The sequence below is a fragment of the Mobula hypostoma genome, chromosome 3 (genome assembly GCF_963921235.1).
Source record: "Mobula hypostoma chromosome 3, sMobHyp1.1, whole genome shotgun sequence".
In the NCBI taxonomy this organism is placed as follows: Eukaryota; Metazoa; Chordata; class Chondrichthyes; order Myliobatiformes; family Myliobatidae; genus Mobula; species Mobula hypostoma.
Window position 1 is genome coordinate 25683592 of NC_086099.1, and position 15699 is coordinate 25699290.

The 15699-nt window shown below is 42.5% G+C and overlaps 1 protein-coding gene and 1 pseudogene across 4 annotated transcripts in view; one reads left to right on the top strand and one right to left on the bottom strand.

Annotated features, from left to right (window-relative positions):
• Nucleotides 1-2094: 2094 nt before the first annotated feature.
• Nucleotides 2095-6180, top strand: LOC134343334 (heterogeneous nuclear ribonucleoprotein L-like; annotated as a pseudogene).
• Nucleotides 6181-7650: 1470 nt separating this feature from the next.
• Nucleotides 7651-15699, bottom strand: part of arid3c (AT rich interactive domain 3C (BRIGHT-like)) — a 587014-nt gene continuing 578965 nt past the window's right edge. For all 4 annotated transcript variants that reach the window (XM_063042792.1, XM_063042791.1, XM_063042790.1 and 1 more), the window contains exon 8: nucleotides 7651-10339. In XM_063042792.1, coding sequence (XP_062898862.1) covers nucleotides 10182-10339 — 158 coding nt within the window. In that variant the 3' untranslated portion in view covers nucleotides 7651-10181. The remainder of the gene's footprint in view (nucleotides 10340-15699) is intronic.

A 15699-nucleotide genomic window follows, 5' to 3' on the forward strand; every position in this document is an offset into this window, starting at 1 on the left:
GTCCAATCCTTATACACCTCCATTCCCCATCAAGAAGGCTTCAAAGCCCTTCGTTACCTCCTGGATAATAGACCTCACCAGTTCCCCACCACCACTACCCTCTTCCGGTTGGCAGAACTGGTTCTCACACTTAATAACTTCTCTTTTGGCTCTACCCACTTTCTTCAGACTAAGGGTGTAGCTATGGGAACTCGCATGGGACCCAGCTACGCCTGCCTCTTCGTTGGTTATGTGGAACAGTCTATGCTCCAAACCTATACTAGTACTGCTCCCTAACTTTTCCTTCGGTATGTTGACGACTACATTGGTGCTGCTTTCAAACTTCCACCCAGCCCTCAAATTCACTTCCTCTATCTCGGACACTTCTCTCCCCTTTCTCGATGTCTCGGTCTCCATCTCTGGAGACTGACTGTCCACTGATATCTTCTACAAGCCCACTGACTCTCATAACTACCTCGAATATACCTCTTCCCACCCCACCACATGCAAAAATGCCATTCTCTATTCCCAGTTCCTCTGTCTCCGCCGCATCTGCTCTGAGGATGAGGCTTTCCGTTCCAGGACATCTCAAATGCTCTCTTTCTTTAAGGATCGTGGTATCCCTTCTGTCGTCATCAATAATGCCCTCACCCGCATCTCCTTCATTTCCCGCACTTTGGCCCTCACCCCATCCTCCTGCAACCACAACAGGGACCCTGTTATGTTCCCCTGTTCCTCACCTACCACCCCACCAGCCTCTGGATCCAACACATTATCCTCCGCAACTTCCGCCACCTTCAATAGGAACCCACCACTAAGCACATCTTTCCCTCTCCACCTCTCTCCGCTTTCCGCAGGGATCGGTCCCTCCGCGAATCCCTTATCCGCACGTCCATCCCCACTGATCACCCACCCGGCACTTAATCCTTGTAAGCGTAAGTGCTACACCTGTCCCTAAACCTCATCTCTTGCCACCATTCAGGGCCCCAAACAGTCCTTCCAGGTGAGGCAACACTTCACTTGTGAGTCTGTTGGGGTCATCTATTGCATCCGGTGCTCCCGGTGTGGCCTCCTCTACATCGGTGAAACTCGACGCAGATTGGGGACCGCTTCGTCGAGCACCTCCACTCTGTCCGCCACAACAGACGGGATCTCCCGGTAGCCACCCACTTCAACTCTGCTTCCCATTCCCATTCCGATATGTCCATACATGGCCTCCTCTACTGCCATGATGAGGCTAAACTCAGGTTGGAGGAGCAACACCTCATATACCGTCTAGATAGTCTCCAGCCCCTTGGTATGAACATAGAATTCTCCAACTTCCGGTAATTCCCTCCCCCTCCCTTCCTCTATCCCTATTTCACTCTACCCCCTCCCCCAGCTCCCTCATGGTTCCGCCTCCTTCTTCTACCACCCATTGTTTTTAGGGCTATGACATCAATGCTTCCCCTCCCCCACCCCTTTGTCTTTCAACTGACGCTACAAGCATTCTTCAAATCCTTCCCCATCTTTCATTCTTCAGTCCTGACGAAGGGTTCCGGCCCGAAACATTGACTCATCGTTTCTAACTGATGCTGCCTGACCTGCTGAGTTCATCCGGCGTACTGTAAGTGTTGCTTTGATCACAGCACCTGCAGATCATTTTGTGTTTCGGAAACAGCTCATACAAGAAGACATAACTTAAAGGTGTTTGGAGGAAAGCATAGGCAGATGTCACAGGTAGGTTTTTCATATAGTTAGTGGTGGGTGCGCAAAATGCACTGAAAATGGTGATGGTGATGGTGATGGCAGAGGAAGATACATTAAGGACGTTTAAGAGAGTCCTAGATAGGCACATGGATGAAGGAAAAATGGAGGGCTATAAGGCAGGGAAGAATTAAACGATCTTGGAATAAGTTAATAGGCCAGCACAATATCATTGGCTGAAGGGCCTGCAATGTGCTACAATGTTCTATGATTTATGTTCAATACTACATACAGAATTAGCACTTTGATAAAATGTTGCAGCAAAAGTAGTACAGATGCTATTTTATGACTGCTTTGGCTATAGCGGATCTCACCTGCATTTTGCAATGTCTGAAGATTGTGAGGGAGGTGGCAGCGGTTAGCATCAAGATGGCAATCAACCAGGTGGCACATGGCGGTAGAGTGGCCAAGCGCCAGAGGGCCCAAAACTATGGCAGCCGGCAGCAAAGATGGCAGCTATCTTGAAGATCGTCAAAAACCAAATTCATCCCCTGTAGTACATGTCAGAGGGCTGTGTGATGGAGTGATGGAGGAAGATCTTGTAGAAGCACTGCAGGAGCTTGGTGCCACCAGCCATGTGGTGATGATTTTTTACTTCTGGGGCGTCTAGGAGCGACTCGAGTAGCAGCAGTACTCTCAATGGATACAATTAAATATTCTCATTTCAGCCTGATACAGCTAAAAAGCACAACTGCTTCCAAAGTCAATACAGTCAACAAAGATGTCTTAATACATTTAAACAAACTATCGATGCTTAAAACTGATGGAAACAACTCTGACTGTGGACGGAAGTGCCCACAGAAGAAGCCTGGCTGTAGATTGGGGTTACAAGTGCATTTAAGAAAATGGGGTTTTAAACTCCCTATACTGACTATGTTGCTGGCAAACGTGCAGTCTCTGGTGAATAAAATCGATGATCTCAGAGCCAGGGTGCTGAATCAGAGGGACATTAGGACCACCTGTGTCCTTTGTTTCACAGAATCTTGGTTAACCCCTTTCATACTGGATGCAGCGATTCAGATCACCGTCAGGATAGATCCATAGAGTCTCTCAAAAGCACAGGATCACCGTCAGGATAGATCCATAGAGTCTCTCAAAAGCAGAGGTGGAGGAGTATGCCTCATGGTCAATTCTTCTTGGTACACAAATATAACAGTGCTGTCCCAATTCTACTCACCAGACCTGGAAAATCTAGTAGTTAAGTGCTGTCCTTTTTACCTACCACGGGAGTTCTCCGGGGTCATTGTGGTAGCAGTTTACATTCCACCTCAGGCCAATGTCAACCAGGCTTTGGATGATCTGAGCAATGGGATCAACATGCACAAAACAGTGCACCCTAACACCTTCACCATTGCTTTGGGAGATTTTAACCAGGCCAGTCTGAAAAATCTCTAAGCAAATACCATCAACAAATCGCTTGCAATACCAGAGGAAACAACACACTGGACCATTGCTACACCACCAAGAATGCCTAACGTGCTGTTCCACACCCTCACTTTGGGAAATCTGATCACCTGGTTGTACTTCTACTCCCTGAGTATAGGCAGAGACTGAAGACTGCAGCACCAGTAGTGAGGACCAAGAAGGTTTGGACGAGGGAAGCACTGGAGCGCCTACAGGACTGCTTTGAATCGGTGGACTGGACTGTACTCAGGGATTCATCTTTGAACCTGGATGAGTATGCTGCAGTTGTTACTGACTTCATTAAAACCTGTGTGGATGAGTGTGTGCCTACAAAGACTTACTGTACATTCCCAAACCAAAAGCCGTGGATGAACCAGGAGGTACATCTGCTGAACACTAGATCTGTGATATTCAAGTCTGGTGACCTAGGCCTGTACCAAAAACCAGGTATGATCTGCAGAGGGCTATTTCAAGGGCGAAGAGACAATTTCAAATGAGGTTGGAGGTGACATCAGATGTACAACAACTCTGGCAAGGCTTGCAAGACATTACTTCCTACAAAGTGAAACCCAATAGCATGAATAGCAACGATGCTTCACTACCAGATGAACTCAATGCCTTCTAAGCATGCTTTGACAGGGAGAACACAACTACAGCTGTGAAGATACAACTGCACCCAAGAAATCTGTGATCTCTGTCTCAGAGGCTGATGTTAGGCTGTCTTTAAAGAGAGTGAACCCTCACAAGGCGGAAGGTCCTGATGGAGTACCTGGTAAGGCTCTGAAAACCTGTGCCAACCAACTAGCGAGAGTATTCAAGGACAGTTTCTACCTCCCACTGCTACAGGTGGAAGTTCCCACTTGCTTCAAAAAGGCAACAGTTATACCAGTGCCGAAGAAGAATAATGTGAGCTGTTTTAATGACTATCGCCTGTAGCACTCACATCTACAGTGATGAAATGCTTTGAGAGGTTGGTCATGACTAGACTGAACTCCTGCCTCAGCAAGGACCTGGACCCATTGCAATTTGCCTATTGCTACTATAGGTCAACAGCAGATGCGATCTAAACTGATCTCCAAGCAGCTTTAGACCACCTGGACAACACAAACACCTATGTCAGGATGCTGTTCATTGACTATAGCTCTACACTTAATACCATCATTCCCACAATCCTGATTGAGAAGTTGCAGAACCTGGGCCTCTGTACCTCCCTCTGCAATTGGATCCTCGACTTCCTAACCAGAAGACCACAATCTGTGCAGATTGGTGATAACATCTCCTCCTCACTGACGATCAACACTGGCGCACCTCAGGGGTGTGTGCTTAGCCCACTGCTCTGCTCTCTGTATACACATGACTGTGTGGCTAGGCATAGCTCAAATACCATCTATAAATTTGCTGACAATAGAACCACTGTTTGTAGAATCTCAGGTGGTGACGAGAGGGCATACAGGAGTGAGATATGCCAACTAGTGGAGTGGTGCTGCAGCAACAACCTGGCACTAAACGTCAGTAAGATGAAAGAGCTGATTGTGGTCTTCAGGAAGGGTAAGATGAAGGAAAATATACCAATCCTTATAGAGGGATTAGAAGTACAGAGAGTGAGTAGTTTCAAGTTCCTGGGTGTCAAGATCTCTGAGGATCTAACCTGGTCCCAACATATCAATATAGTTATAAAAAAGGCAAGGCAGTGGGTATTCTTTATTAGGAGTTTGAAGAGGTTTGGTAAGTCAACAAATACACTCAAAAACTTTTATAGATGTACCGTGGAGAGCATTCTGACAGGCTGCATCACTGTCTGGTATGGAGGGACTTCTGCACAGGACAGAATGAAGCTGCAGAAGGTTGTAAATCTAGTCAGCTCCATCTTGGGCACTAGCCTACAAAGTACCCAGGATATCTTTAGGGAGCGGTGTCTCAGAAAGGCAGCGTCCATTATTAAGTACCTTCAGCACCCAGGGCATGCCCTTTTCTCACTGTTACTATCAGGTAGGAGGTACAGAAGCCTGAAGGCACACACTCAGCGATTCAGGAACAGCTTCTTCCCCTTTGCCATCTGATTCCTAAACGGACATTAAACCTTTGGACATTACCTCACTTTTTAAAAATATATATTATTTCTGTTTTTTGCACTATCTTTAATCTATTCAATATACGTATACTGTATAAAGTATACTGAATAAGATTACGTATTCATTATTATTATTATTATTTTATTCTATACTACCCATTGAACTGCTGCTACTAAGTTAACAAATATCACGTCACATGCCGGTGATAATAAACCGGATTCCGATTCTGATGCCAAAGAAGGGATAAGTATGACTGGATTCTGAGGAACTGAAGGGTGTGTGTGCCATGTAAACTTTGCAGCTGAAAGCCAGATCTACATGAGAGCACAGCCTGCTTTTGTTAACTATTCTGTGAGTCAGAACATTTCCAGGCCTGGTGATTCCAGAAATGTCAAGAACATACTGTTCTTCACAGTGATGAACCTCATCTGTCCAGTTACAATGGATGTGCTGTACACAATTTGCAATCCATGTTATCCTGTGGAAATAACTGGATTCAGAAAGCAATGGTGGAATTTGACTTTGTACGGAGTGCTCAGAGATCAAAAGTGTCGCTCAATGCGGCAGACATCTGTTCTGGTTGTTGCACTTTGAAGATTGAGTATGCAAAACCTGCTCACTTGAATGTCTTCAAAACTGATCAGCACCTTTGGGACTATACAAATCCTAATTTGGGAGGACTAGGAGAACCCAACAAGTGACGGTGACAACCAGCATTGTTTGGTCATTACCCTTCTGAGTATGCAGCCCAATAAGGAAGCTATAGCCACTATCCAGATGATGACCGTGGTCCCCTGGCCCATTATGAACACCGTAGGTTGGGAGGTCCATCACCTCCTCACTGAGGCCTATCCAATCATAATGTTATGGGGCTCAGTATGATGATTGTCCTCCACTGCCACCACCACCAGAACCTGATCCTCAAACAGAAAGTCCAGTACTGATGGTTTACAGGATGGACTCTTCCAGTTGTGGATGAAGGGTTGCAATTTTCCACTATAACTGAACTGTCACCAATTAGGAGTGAGTTCCTTATGAGTTTTTCCAGAAGAACCATGATGACACTGCGGTGATCCAGCCTCGGCAGTAATACATTTACTCTTTGCATTGACATGCGCTCCTTGGGGCACACATGTTCGAACGACAGTGCAATGAGTATAGCAGGGAAATCCTGCAACTAAGCTTCTGACGAGGCCTAAGTCTCGACGAGAAGAAGATTGACACTGGATGAATTCAGTGCCATGTTCAACGGAGCTATTCAGATGACATAATTTAGTAAGCAGTAATTATGTTCTGCATCTGAATTTGAATTTATAAATTGTCAGCTATACGAGTTGAAAAAACAAGCTCAAAATGATGTAATAGAAGCTTTTGACTGAGCTACTGAAAACGTACTTAAATGTACTGCACATAATAATGTACGGTAGCGCAGTGACTACTGTTACGTTTTACCGAGCCAGTGACTGGGGTTGAAATCTTGCTGCTGGTAAGAAATTTGTACATTCTCCCCATGACCATGTGGGTTTCCTTAAGATGCTTCAGGATCCTTCCACATTCCAAGTACATATGGGTTAGTGAGAATTAGTAAGTTGTGAGCATGCTATGTTCGCGCTTGAAGCATGGCGATACTTGTGGGCTGCCCCCTCCCTGCACATTGTCGAATTGCATTGGTTGTTGACACGGGCAACTCATTTCACTTTACGTTTCAATGTTTTGATGGGCATGTGACAAAAAGAAAAGCTATTCTTTAATTTTTCAGAAACACTGGATGAAATAGTCAATTCAAAATGAATAACTGACGTGGCTTGACTTTATTATTAGTTTCAGTCACTGTCTCTAGGATATTTTTCATATCTTCTGTCCAGAAATAAATGATACATACTACAAAAAATACTAGGAATCCATACCCTGCTTCAATTTAAGTTATCTTACCTGAAAAGTGGAATATTTAAGGGGAACATGAGGAGGAAGTTCTTCACTCAGCAGGTGGTGAGAGAGTGGAATGGGCTGCCAGTGGTAGTGGTGGATGCGGATTTGATTGTAACATTTAAGAGCAGTTTTGGATAGGAAGGGTATGGAAGGCTATAATCCTGGGGCTGTTTGATGTTAATGGTCAGAATAATAGTTGAGCATAGACTAGGTGGGCCAAATGGTCTGTTTCTGTGCTATAGTGTTCTATGATTCTAGTTTGGAAGAAACATTAAATGCCTGATGGTGTAACATACACATATTGAAACTTGGTTTTAATGATAAATCTGCCATCCTTAATTTTGTGGTGGACAAAAACTTCCTAAAGTAGTTGAAGAAACAATTGTCATGTTGCATTTGCAAATCTCTTCACACTGACTGAGCAACTGATTTTTGACAGTTAAAGGAAATCCATTTGTTTTGTAGAATGATTGCTTGCAAAACAGAAATCACACATTAAAGAGGCACTTTCAATTTACGGTTTAATTTCTGACTGGTTTACAAAGAATAACTCCAATGCCAAAGCAAAACACCATTTTAACACAAACATACTCTCGACAATGTATTTGTTTATATAGCATCTCTTCCCTTTCTAAAATTCTAATCCAGAAGATGGTTTCAGGATTTACTGATGACAGTTTTTCTTTACGGAGTATGAATAATTCTAGACGCATGTGTAAATTCATTCAGAGAGTTGGGTGGGGTGGAAACAAAAGGCGGAGGATCAGTAAAGTAACCTGGGTGATTCAATTCATATTGACCAATTGTTTCATTTTCCTAATAGTAAGACAACCCTAATAATAATTGATTAATAATATTTTACCTATGAATGGATAGAAAATTATTCATTGTTAAGAAAGATTGTGCTGCTGATGATAAAAATGACTAATAGCACGTACTTTACCGGCAGAACATCCAAATGTATGGAACGTTTTAAGAAACTGTTTGGCTGACTGTTTGGTAATCCACCGCCCAATCGTAGATGTTCAATGGACAACAGTTTGGAGAGAAAAATCACCTGTGCTCCAAGCAGCATTTTCTAAATGTACTATAAGTCAAATGGCAATAAAAATCACGTTATTTTCTTTTTTTTTAAACGTTTGATAACCCTGAGCACCACAATCCAGCTTTCACTTAATGCACTGGATTAGTCAAAGAAGAAAATTAAAATAAAAATCTCATACACAGCTAGTAAGCCATTTTAGAATCTAAAGTCCTACAGCATTAGCATTGCAAAAAAGCCTAAACAAAGTGAATAACACATATTGGACATAAGTAATATTTATCAGAACTGTGCTACTGTTTAACAAAGTTTGTGAAATGCGTTGCTTGATCTTTGGTACACAGCACTAAAAAAAGCCACCATTAAACCTGGTTTACAGGCGGCTAGAATTCCAGCTCATGGCAACTTGTTCCCTTCCTAACACCCTGCAAAGATCTTAGTAATACAACTGGGAGTTGACAATCTGCTATTCAGAACAATGAGGTAGGTGTAGAATAGAATATTCCCTTCTTTGGTACAACAATATAAAATAAAAAACAACAGTGATTGGTGAAAATAAATGCTTCACAAGTGGCTTTACAATAAAAATACAAATTAAATAAAATGACTTCTATGAGGTATATTATGAGCATCTCTCTCTTTTTTTTCCCATTCTCATTAAATGTTAATTAGAAGATTCACGAGGTATTCGGCTGCATCTGTGAATAGCAAATAGACAGGGATAGAGGCAGAGGGTTGCCATTTGAGTACATCAGAAGTCAAGGAACAGAAAAAATCAATATAACAGCAAGATGCTTCTTTCAGAGTAAATTCTATAGACTTGACAAGCCTTTGCAATGAGTTGTTAGGTTCTGACAGCATTAATTTGCACAGACACACCTCCACCTCCCCCTTGACTCCATTCAACAGCCTGGGTCAGTGCATCACTGTCAACATTATCATCTGGCCCTATTCAATAAAGCCACTTAATTGATAAAACTGCCCCTGCTGTTTTTTTTTCTTTCTCTTTGTGCACTTAATCATAAATCTCCATACTATCACTGCACAGGGACAGACGTGCAGCCATCATTGTGAACAACAGGACGTGGATGATAAGACAGAATTGATCCCTGTAACACAGTTGTAGCTTTGTAAAAGGTCAGGCCCCAGATGTATTCCCAAGATTCTTGCCTGATGTGGCAATTTCCTTTTGAGATCCGGCACCATATGAACAATCCCTAAGCTGTTTTCTCTCTTTGTGGCCTTATGAAGAAGCAACTTCCTTTAGTGATTCTCATTTGCTCACATACCTTTTAAAAACTGTTCCCTTTCCTCAATATTGCAATGTGCTCATTCGTACATTTACGTATATTTTGTCATTGTATTCAGCCCTGTGATATGATGCCATATATCCTGATAAGCTATTTCTCTCTTTGGTAAAAGCTGAATTACAGTATATGGTACTAGTTCTTTTTCCTGAAACAACCGATTGTTAAAACAAAGTAATCAATTCCCTTAGGTCACGAAGCATTATTAAGATGTACTGTACGTGTAATTAAGCCATATCCCTTTTTATACCCTTCCTTTTTGGCCTCACCTAATAAATCTTCCAAAAATCGAACCCCTCTGCAGAACACAACAAAAACTAGTTTTACATGGAAAAGTGCGTCCAACCAAATGGTCATCCACAATCTCATCACCATCTTCATTGAAGAGTCTATGGTTGGGTGGATGTCCATCTGAAAATATAAGTGTTGACTCACTTACAGAAAGCAACAGATTTACGCAAGTTAAAATCACTGATTTTGTTTTTTTTTACATAAAATTAAGTGGCGTTCAGTTCGACAGTGATTAACTGTACAATATAGTAAATGTGACCCTCATGCATAATTGAGTTTGTTTCCATCACTTCACCTGAAAAGTTACCAATATCCGTGTTGCAAACTTTCCTTGCAAAAAAACACACTCTCAAAAAAACACCAGAGTCTTCAGGGACTGTCTCATGTGGTCTGCTGTCCGTAGGCGAGGCTTCAAGGTGCAGAACTGCTTGGAGTGTGACTATGAGACGAGGAGGAAGAAGGCTGGGCTTGTGGTGCTATTGCGGGACTAGACATGCCCTGAGAACTGCTGCTGTTGCCGTTACTGCCAGACATCACAGGGATGACTGGCCTTCGTGCGAACAGAACACCTGCAGGAAGAGGAAGATACGGTAAATGCAAAAGCAGTAATATTCAAAGTACATGCACAGGTCTATGAGAATGGACTTAGAAATAAAAGGGTTAACAAATGAGGTGTGCTTGATGGCTCTGGGCCTGTACTCGATGGAGTTTAGAAGAATGAGGGGGATCTCATTGAAGCATATTGAAAGGTCTCCTTATTTAAGAAAGAATGTGCTAACATTGGAGAGGGTACAGAGAAGATTCACTAGAATGATTCCAGGAATGAGAGGGTTAACATATGAGGAACGTTTGTCCGCTCTTGGACTGTATTCCTTGGAGTTTAGAAGAATGAGGGGAGACCTCATAGAAACATTTCGAATGTTGGAAAGGCATGGACAGAGTGGATGTGGCAAAGTTGTTTCCCATGATGGGGGAGTCTGGTACGAGAGGGCAAGACTTAAGGATTGAAGGGCGCCCATTCAGAACGGAAATGCGAAGAAATTTTTTTAGTCAGAGGGTGGTGAATCTATGGAATCTGTTGCCACGGACAGCAGTGGAGGCCAAGTCATTGGGTGTATTTAAGGCAGAGATTGATAGGTATCTGAGTAGCCAGGGCATCAATGGTGAGTAGGCGGGGGAGCGGGACTAAATGGGAGAATGGATCAGCTCAGGATAAAATGGCGGAGAAGACTAGATGGGCCGAATGGCCGACTTCTGCTCCTTTGTCTTATGGTCTTATTGGAGTGGATGTGGAGAAGATGTTTCCTACTGTGGGAGAGTCTGGGACCAGAGGGCACAGCCTTAGAATACAAGGATATTCCTTTAAAACAGAGGTGAGGAGAAAGTTCTTCAGCCAGGGATTGGTGAATCTGTGGAAGTAATTGTCACAGATGGCCTGGGAGGCCAAATCATTGGTTGATTGGTTCTCGATTATTAAGGGCATCAAAGGTTATGGGGAGAAGGTGGGAAAGTGGGATTGAGAAGGAATATAGATCAGCCATGATCAAATGTTGAAGCAGGCTCAATGAGCTGAATGTCCTAAATCTGGTCCTCTGTCTTATAGTCTTATGGTCACTAACATACACCTCTGAAGTTCAAGTATACACAACTATATTTTTGCCCATTCCAAAGTTCTGATCAAACACAAGTGATAAAATATTTTTGAGGCCTAATATGGAGTGCTGTATGCAGTTCTGGTTACCTACCTATAGGAAAGCTATCAATAAGCTGGAAAGAGTGCGGAGAAAATTTACCATGATTTTCTGGGACTGAGGACCAGAATGATAGGGAAAAATAGGTTAGGACTTTTATTCACTGGAGACACAGGAGAATGAAGGGAGGTATACAAAATTATGAGGGTGCAGAGAGGGTGAAATCATGCAGACTTTTTCCCCGGAGGTTGGGTGAGACTAGAAATAAATCACCAGGCTTAGGTTGAAGGGTGAAAGATGAAATATTGTAGGGGAATCTGAGGAGGCACTTCTTCGCTCAGAGGGTGTTGTGAGTGTGGAAAGGGCTGTCAACGGAAGTGAGGTCAATGGTAACATTTAATAAAAGTTTCGATTGGTACATGAATGAGATGTATGACAGGTTATATTCCAGGTACAGGTAGATTGGACTAGACAGTAGACCAGGCTGGCAAGGACTTGATGAGCTGAGAAGCATGTTTCTGAGCTATAGTCTCAGAAGTCTATGAATCCAGCAAGTTATAGGGAGGACCTTAAATAGTCTTCTTTTGTGAGTTCCCCAAACTTTCTAGGCTGTTTATCGAACTGCATCTAGCTATTTTGTAAAGGTCACTTGTATGATGTATTTTATGCCCATTAGTACCTAAAAATTTCAACTGAAAGGCATTAATCTACATATTTAAACAGACACTTGCCGATTTATAAACACAAGAGTTTCTGCAGATACTAGAAATCCAGAGTAGCACACACAAAATGCTGGAGGAATGCATCAGATCAAGCAGCATCTATGGAGAGGAATAAAGTGTTGGCGTTTTGGGCCAAGCGAATGGCACCAATGCATTTACTAGCTCCTTTCAATGTCCCTTAAAGCCTTGATTTTCATTTGGCTGACTGACGCCAAACCAAGGTTTTGTAAATACCTTAAAGTGATTCAATAGATCTATGGAAATCAATTCTTCTGACAGATCCTAATATGGGAGAAGGGCAGGGTGGTGGAATAATGAGAGTTTTGCTACTCAACATTAAGATGAGAAAATAATTTAGCTAAAACCTGGAATATTTTTCTCAAAATAGCTGCAGATTTTTCATGAGTTTAAGTTTTCAAAATTAAAATCATTAGTTTTTATAATAAGGCACCAATGGGTATAGATCAAGGTAATAATTGCAATTTCCTTCATTCAATATTGAAGTAGCAGAATAACAACAAAGGCTTAAGGGGGTAAACAGCTAAGATGTGATTTCATATTAAGCTATCACACAGTCTAATGTGCTGCAACTTTTGATGTCTGCCTAGAAAACTGACTGTTACTGCGATATTGGACAGCAATATCATTCATTCACTCATTATATGCCGCGTTGTATGACATGGGTGGTCATAGTCTTGCCCATGATTGTTCTTGGCAATTTTTTTTGACAAAAGTGGTTTTCCATTGCATTTTTCTGGCCAGTGACTTTACAAGACAGGTGACCCCAGCCATTATCAATACTCTTCAGAGATTGTCTGCCTGGCGTCAGTGGTCGCAAAACCAGGGCTCGGGGTACGTACCAGCTACGCATACGACCATCCACCACCTGCTCCCATGCCTTCACACAACCCTGATCGGGGGCTAAGCAGGTACTACACCTTGCTCAAGGGTGACCTGCAGGCTAGCGGAGGGAGGGAGTCCCTTACACCTCCTTTGGCAGAGATGTATCTCCACCCCGCCACCCCTAAGTGGCAGCAATCATCCTAAAAATATAAACTAGAGATCATTGCAAGGGATACCCACAGCAAAATAATTCTTGAAATGTGTTTGGAAAAAAGAATGTACAGGTGATTGTCCTATAGTGGTAATTTGAGAGTGGTGAGGGTACTATGTGAAATGAACACAGTACATATATCACATTCAGCACACAAAATAATATTAACAGATGAAAAAAAGTACTCTGCAGTGCCTATGCATTTATGTAGTACTTGCATTTATGGCATTTAGTTACTTATGCAATTTTATTACTGTTACTGGAACTGTTGGGGCAGGAAGTGAAGTAGTCTACTAAGGAAGTGAATCTACTAATCTTTGCGAATGGGGCTGACAGAGCCAAAGGCGACAGCGATCAGAGTGTTTGTGGGAGGTAGCAAAAACCTGCAGTACTGTGCAAAAGTCTTAGGCACATACAGAGGGTATATCGACAGTGTCATGCAAAAGTTTGGGCACCCCGGTCAAAATTTCTGTTACTGTGAATAGTTAAGTGAGTAGAAGATGAACTGATCTCCAAAAGTCATAAGGTTAAAGATGAAACATTCTTTTTCAACATTTTAAGCAAGATTAGTGTATTATTTTTGTTTTGTACAATTTTAGAGTGGAAAAAAAGGAAAGGAGCATCATGCAAAAGTTTGGGTACCCCAAGAGAATTGAGCTCTCAGATAACTTTTACCAAGGTCTCAGACCTTAATTAGCTTGTTAGGGCTATGGCTTGTTCACAGTCATCATTAGGAAAGACCAGGTGATGCAAATTTCAAAGCTTTATAAATACTCTGACTCCTCAAACCTTGTCCCAACAATCAGCAGCCATGGGCTCCTGTAAGCAGCTGCCTAGCAGTCTGAAAATTAAAATAAATGATGCCCACAAAGCAGGAGAAGGCTATAAGAAGATAGCAAAGCGTTTTCAGGTAGACTTTGCCTCAGTTCGAGATGTAATTAAGAAATGGCAGTTAACAAGAACGGTGGAGGCCAAGTTGAGGTCTGGAAGACCAAGAAAACTTTCCGAGAGAACTGCTCATAGGATTGCTAGAAAGGCAAATCAAAACCCCCGTTTGACTGCAAAAGACCTTCAGGAAGATTTAGCAGACTCTGGAGTGGTGGTGCACTGTTCTACTCTGCAGCAACACCTGCACAAATATGACCTTCATGGAAGAGTCATCAGAAGAAAACCTTCCCTGCGTCCTTAGCACAAAATTCAGTGTCAGAAGTTTGCAAAGGAACATCTAAACAAGCCTGATGCATTTTGGAAATAAATCCTGTGGACTGATGAAGTTAAACTAGAACGTTTTGGCTGCAATGAGCAAAGGTATGCTTGGAGAAAAAAGGGTGCAGAATTTCATGAAAAGAACACCTCTCCAACTGTTAAGCATGTGGGGGGGGGGAATCAATCATGCTTTGGGCTTGTGTGCAGCCAATGGCACGGGGAACATTTCACTTGTAGAGGGAAGAATGAATTCAATTAAAGACCAGCAAATTCTGGAAGCAAACATCACACTGTCTGTTATAAAAAAAAAGCCGAAGATTAAAAGAGGATGGCTTCTACAACAAGATAATGATCTTAAACACGCCTCAGAATCCACAATGGACTACCTCAAGAGGCGCAAGCTGAAGATTTTGCCATGGCCCTCACAGTCCCCCAACCTAAACATCATCAAAAATCCGTGGATAGACCTCAAAAGAGCAGTGTATGCAAGATGGCCCAAGAATCTCACGGAATGCTTTTTGCAAGGAAGAATGGAGGAAAATCCCCCAAACAAGAATTGAAAGACTCTCAGCTAGCTACAGATAGTGTTTACAAGCTATGATACTTGTCAAAGGGGGTGTTACTAAGTATTGACCATGCAGGGTGCCCAAACTTTGCTTTGGGCCCTTTTCCTTTTTTGTTATTTTGAAACTGTAAAAGATAGAAATAAAAAAAGTAATCTTAAAACAGTAAAGAAATGTGTCATCTTTAATTTTAGGCCTTTTGGAAATCAGGTCGTCTTTTACTCGCTTAGCTATTCACAGTAACAGAAATTTTGACCAGGGGTGCCCAAACTTTTGCATACCACTGTATCTAGCTAGTTTGACTAAGACTTTTGCACAATGTGGATTTGTCAATGTGGAGCGGAGATGGTGTTTGCAAATCTGGCAGAAGCAAAAGAAGTTGGGAATGGCAAGGGTGGAGTGCCACAGAAAGGATTGGGACAGGTAGCAGAGAAGGAGAGCCAGAGGCAAAGGTGGCGTGGGTGCTGACATACCCAGCCCTGAGTCACCAGACTTGATTCCAAACAATTGGTTTATTGATCATTATGGAATGTCTCTCTGGTGCTTCCCACTCCCTACCCAACCATGACTCCCCTCTTCCTGACCCATTCCCATTCTCAGTCCACAATAGAGACCCATTTCAGAATCAGGTTTATCATCCCTCACGTATGTCATGATTTTTTTTGTGGTAGCAGTACAGTACAATACATAAAA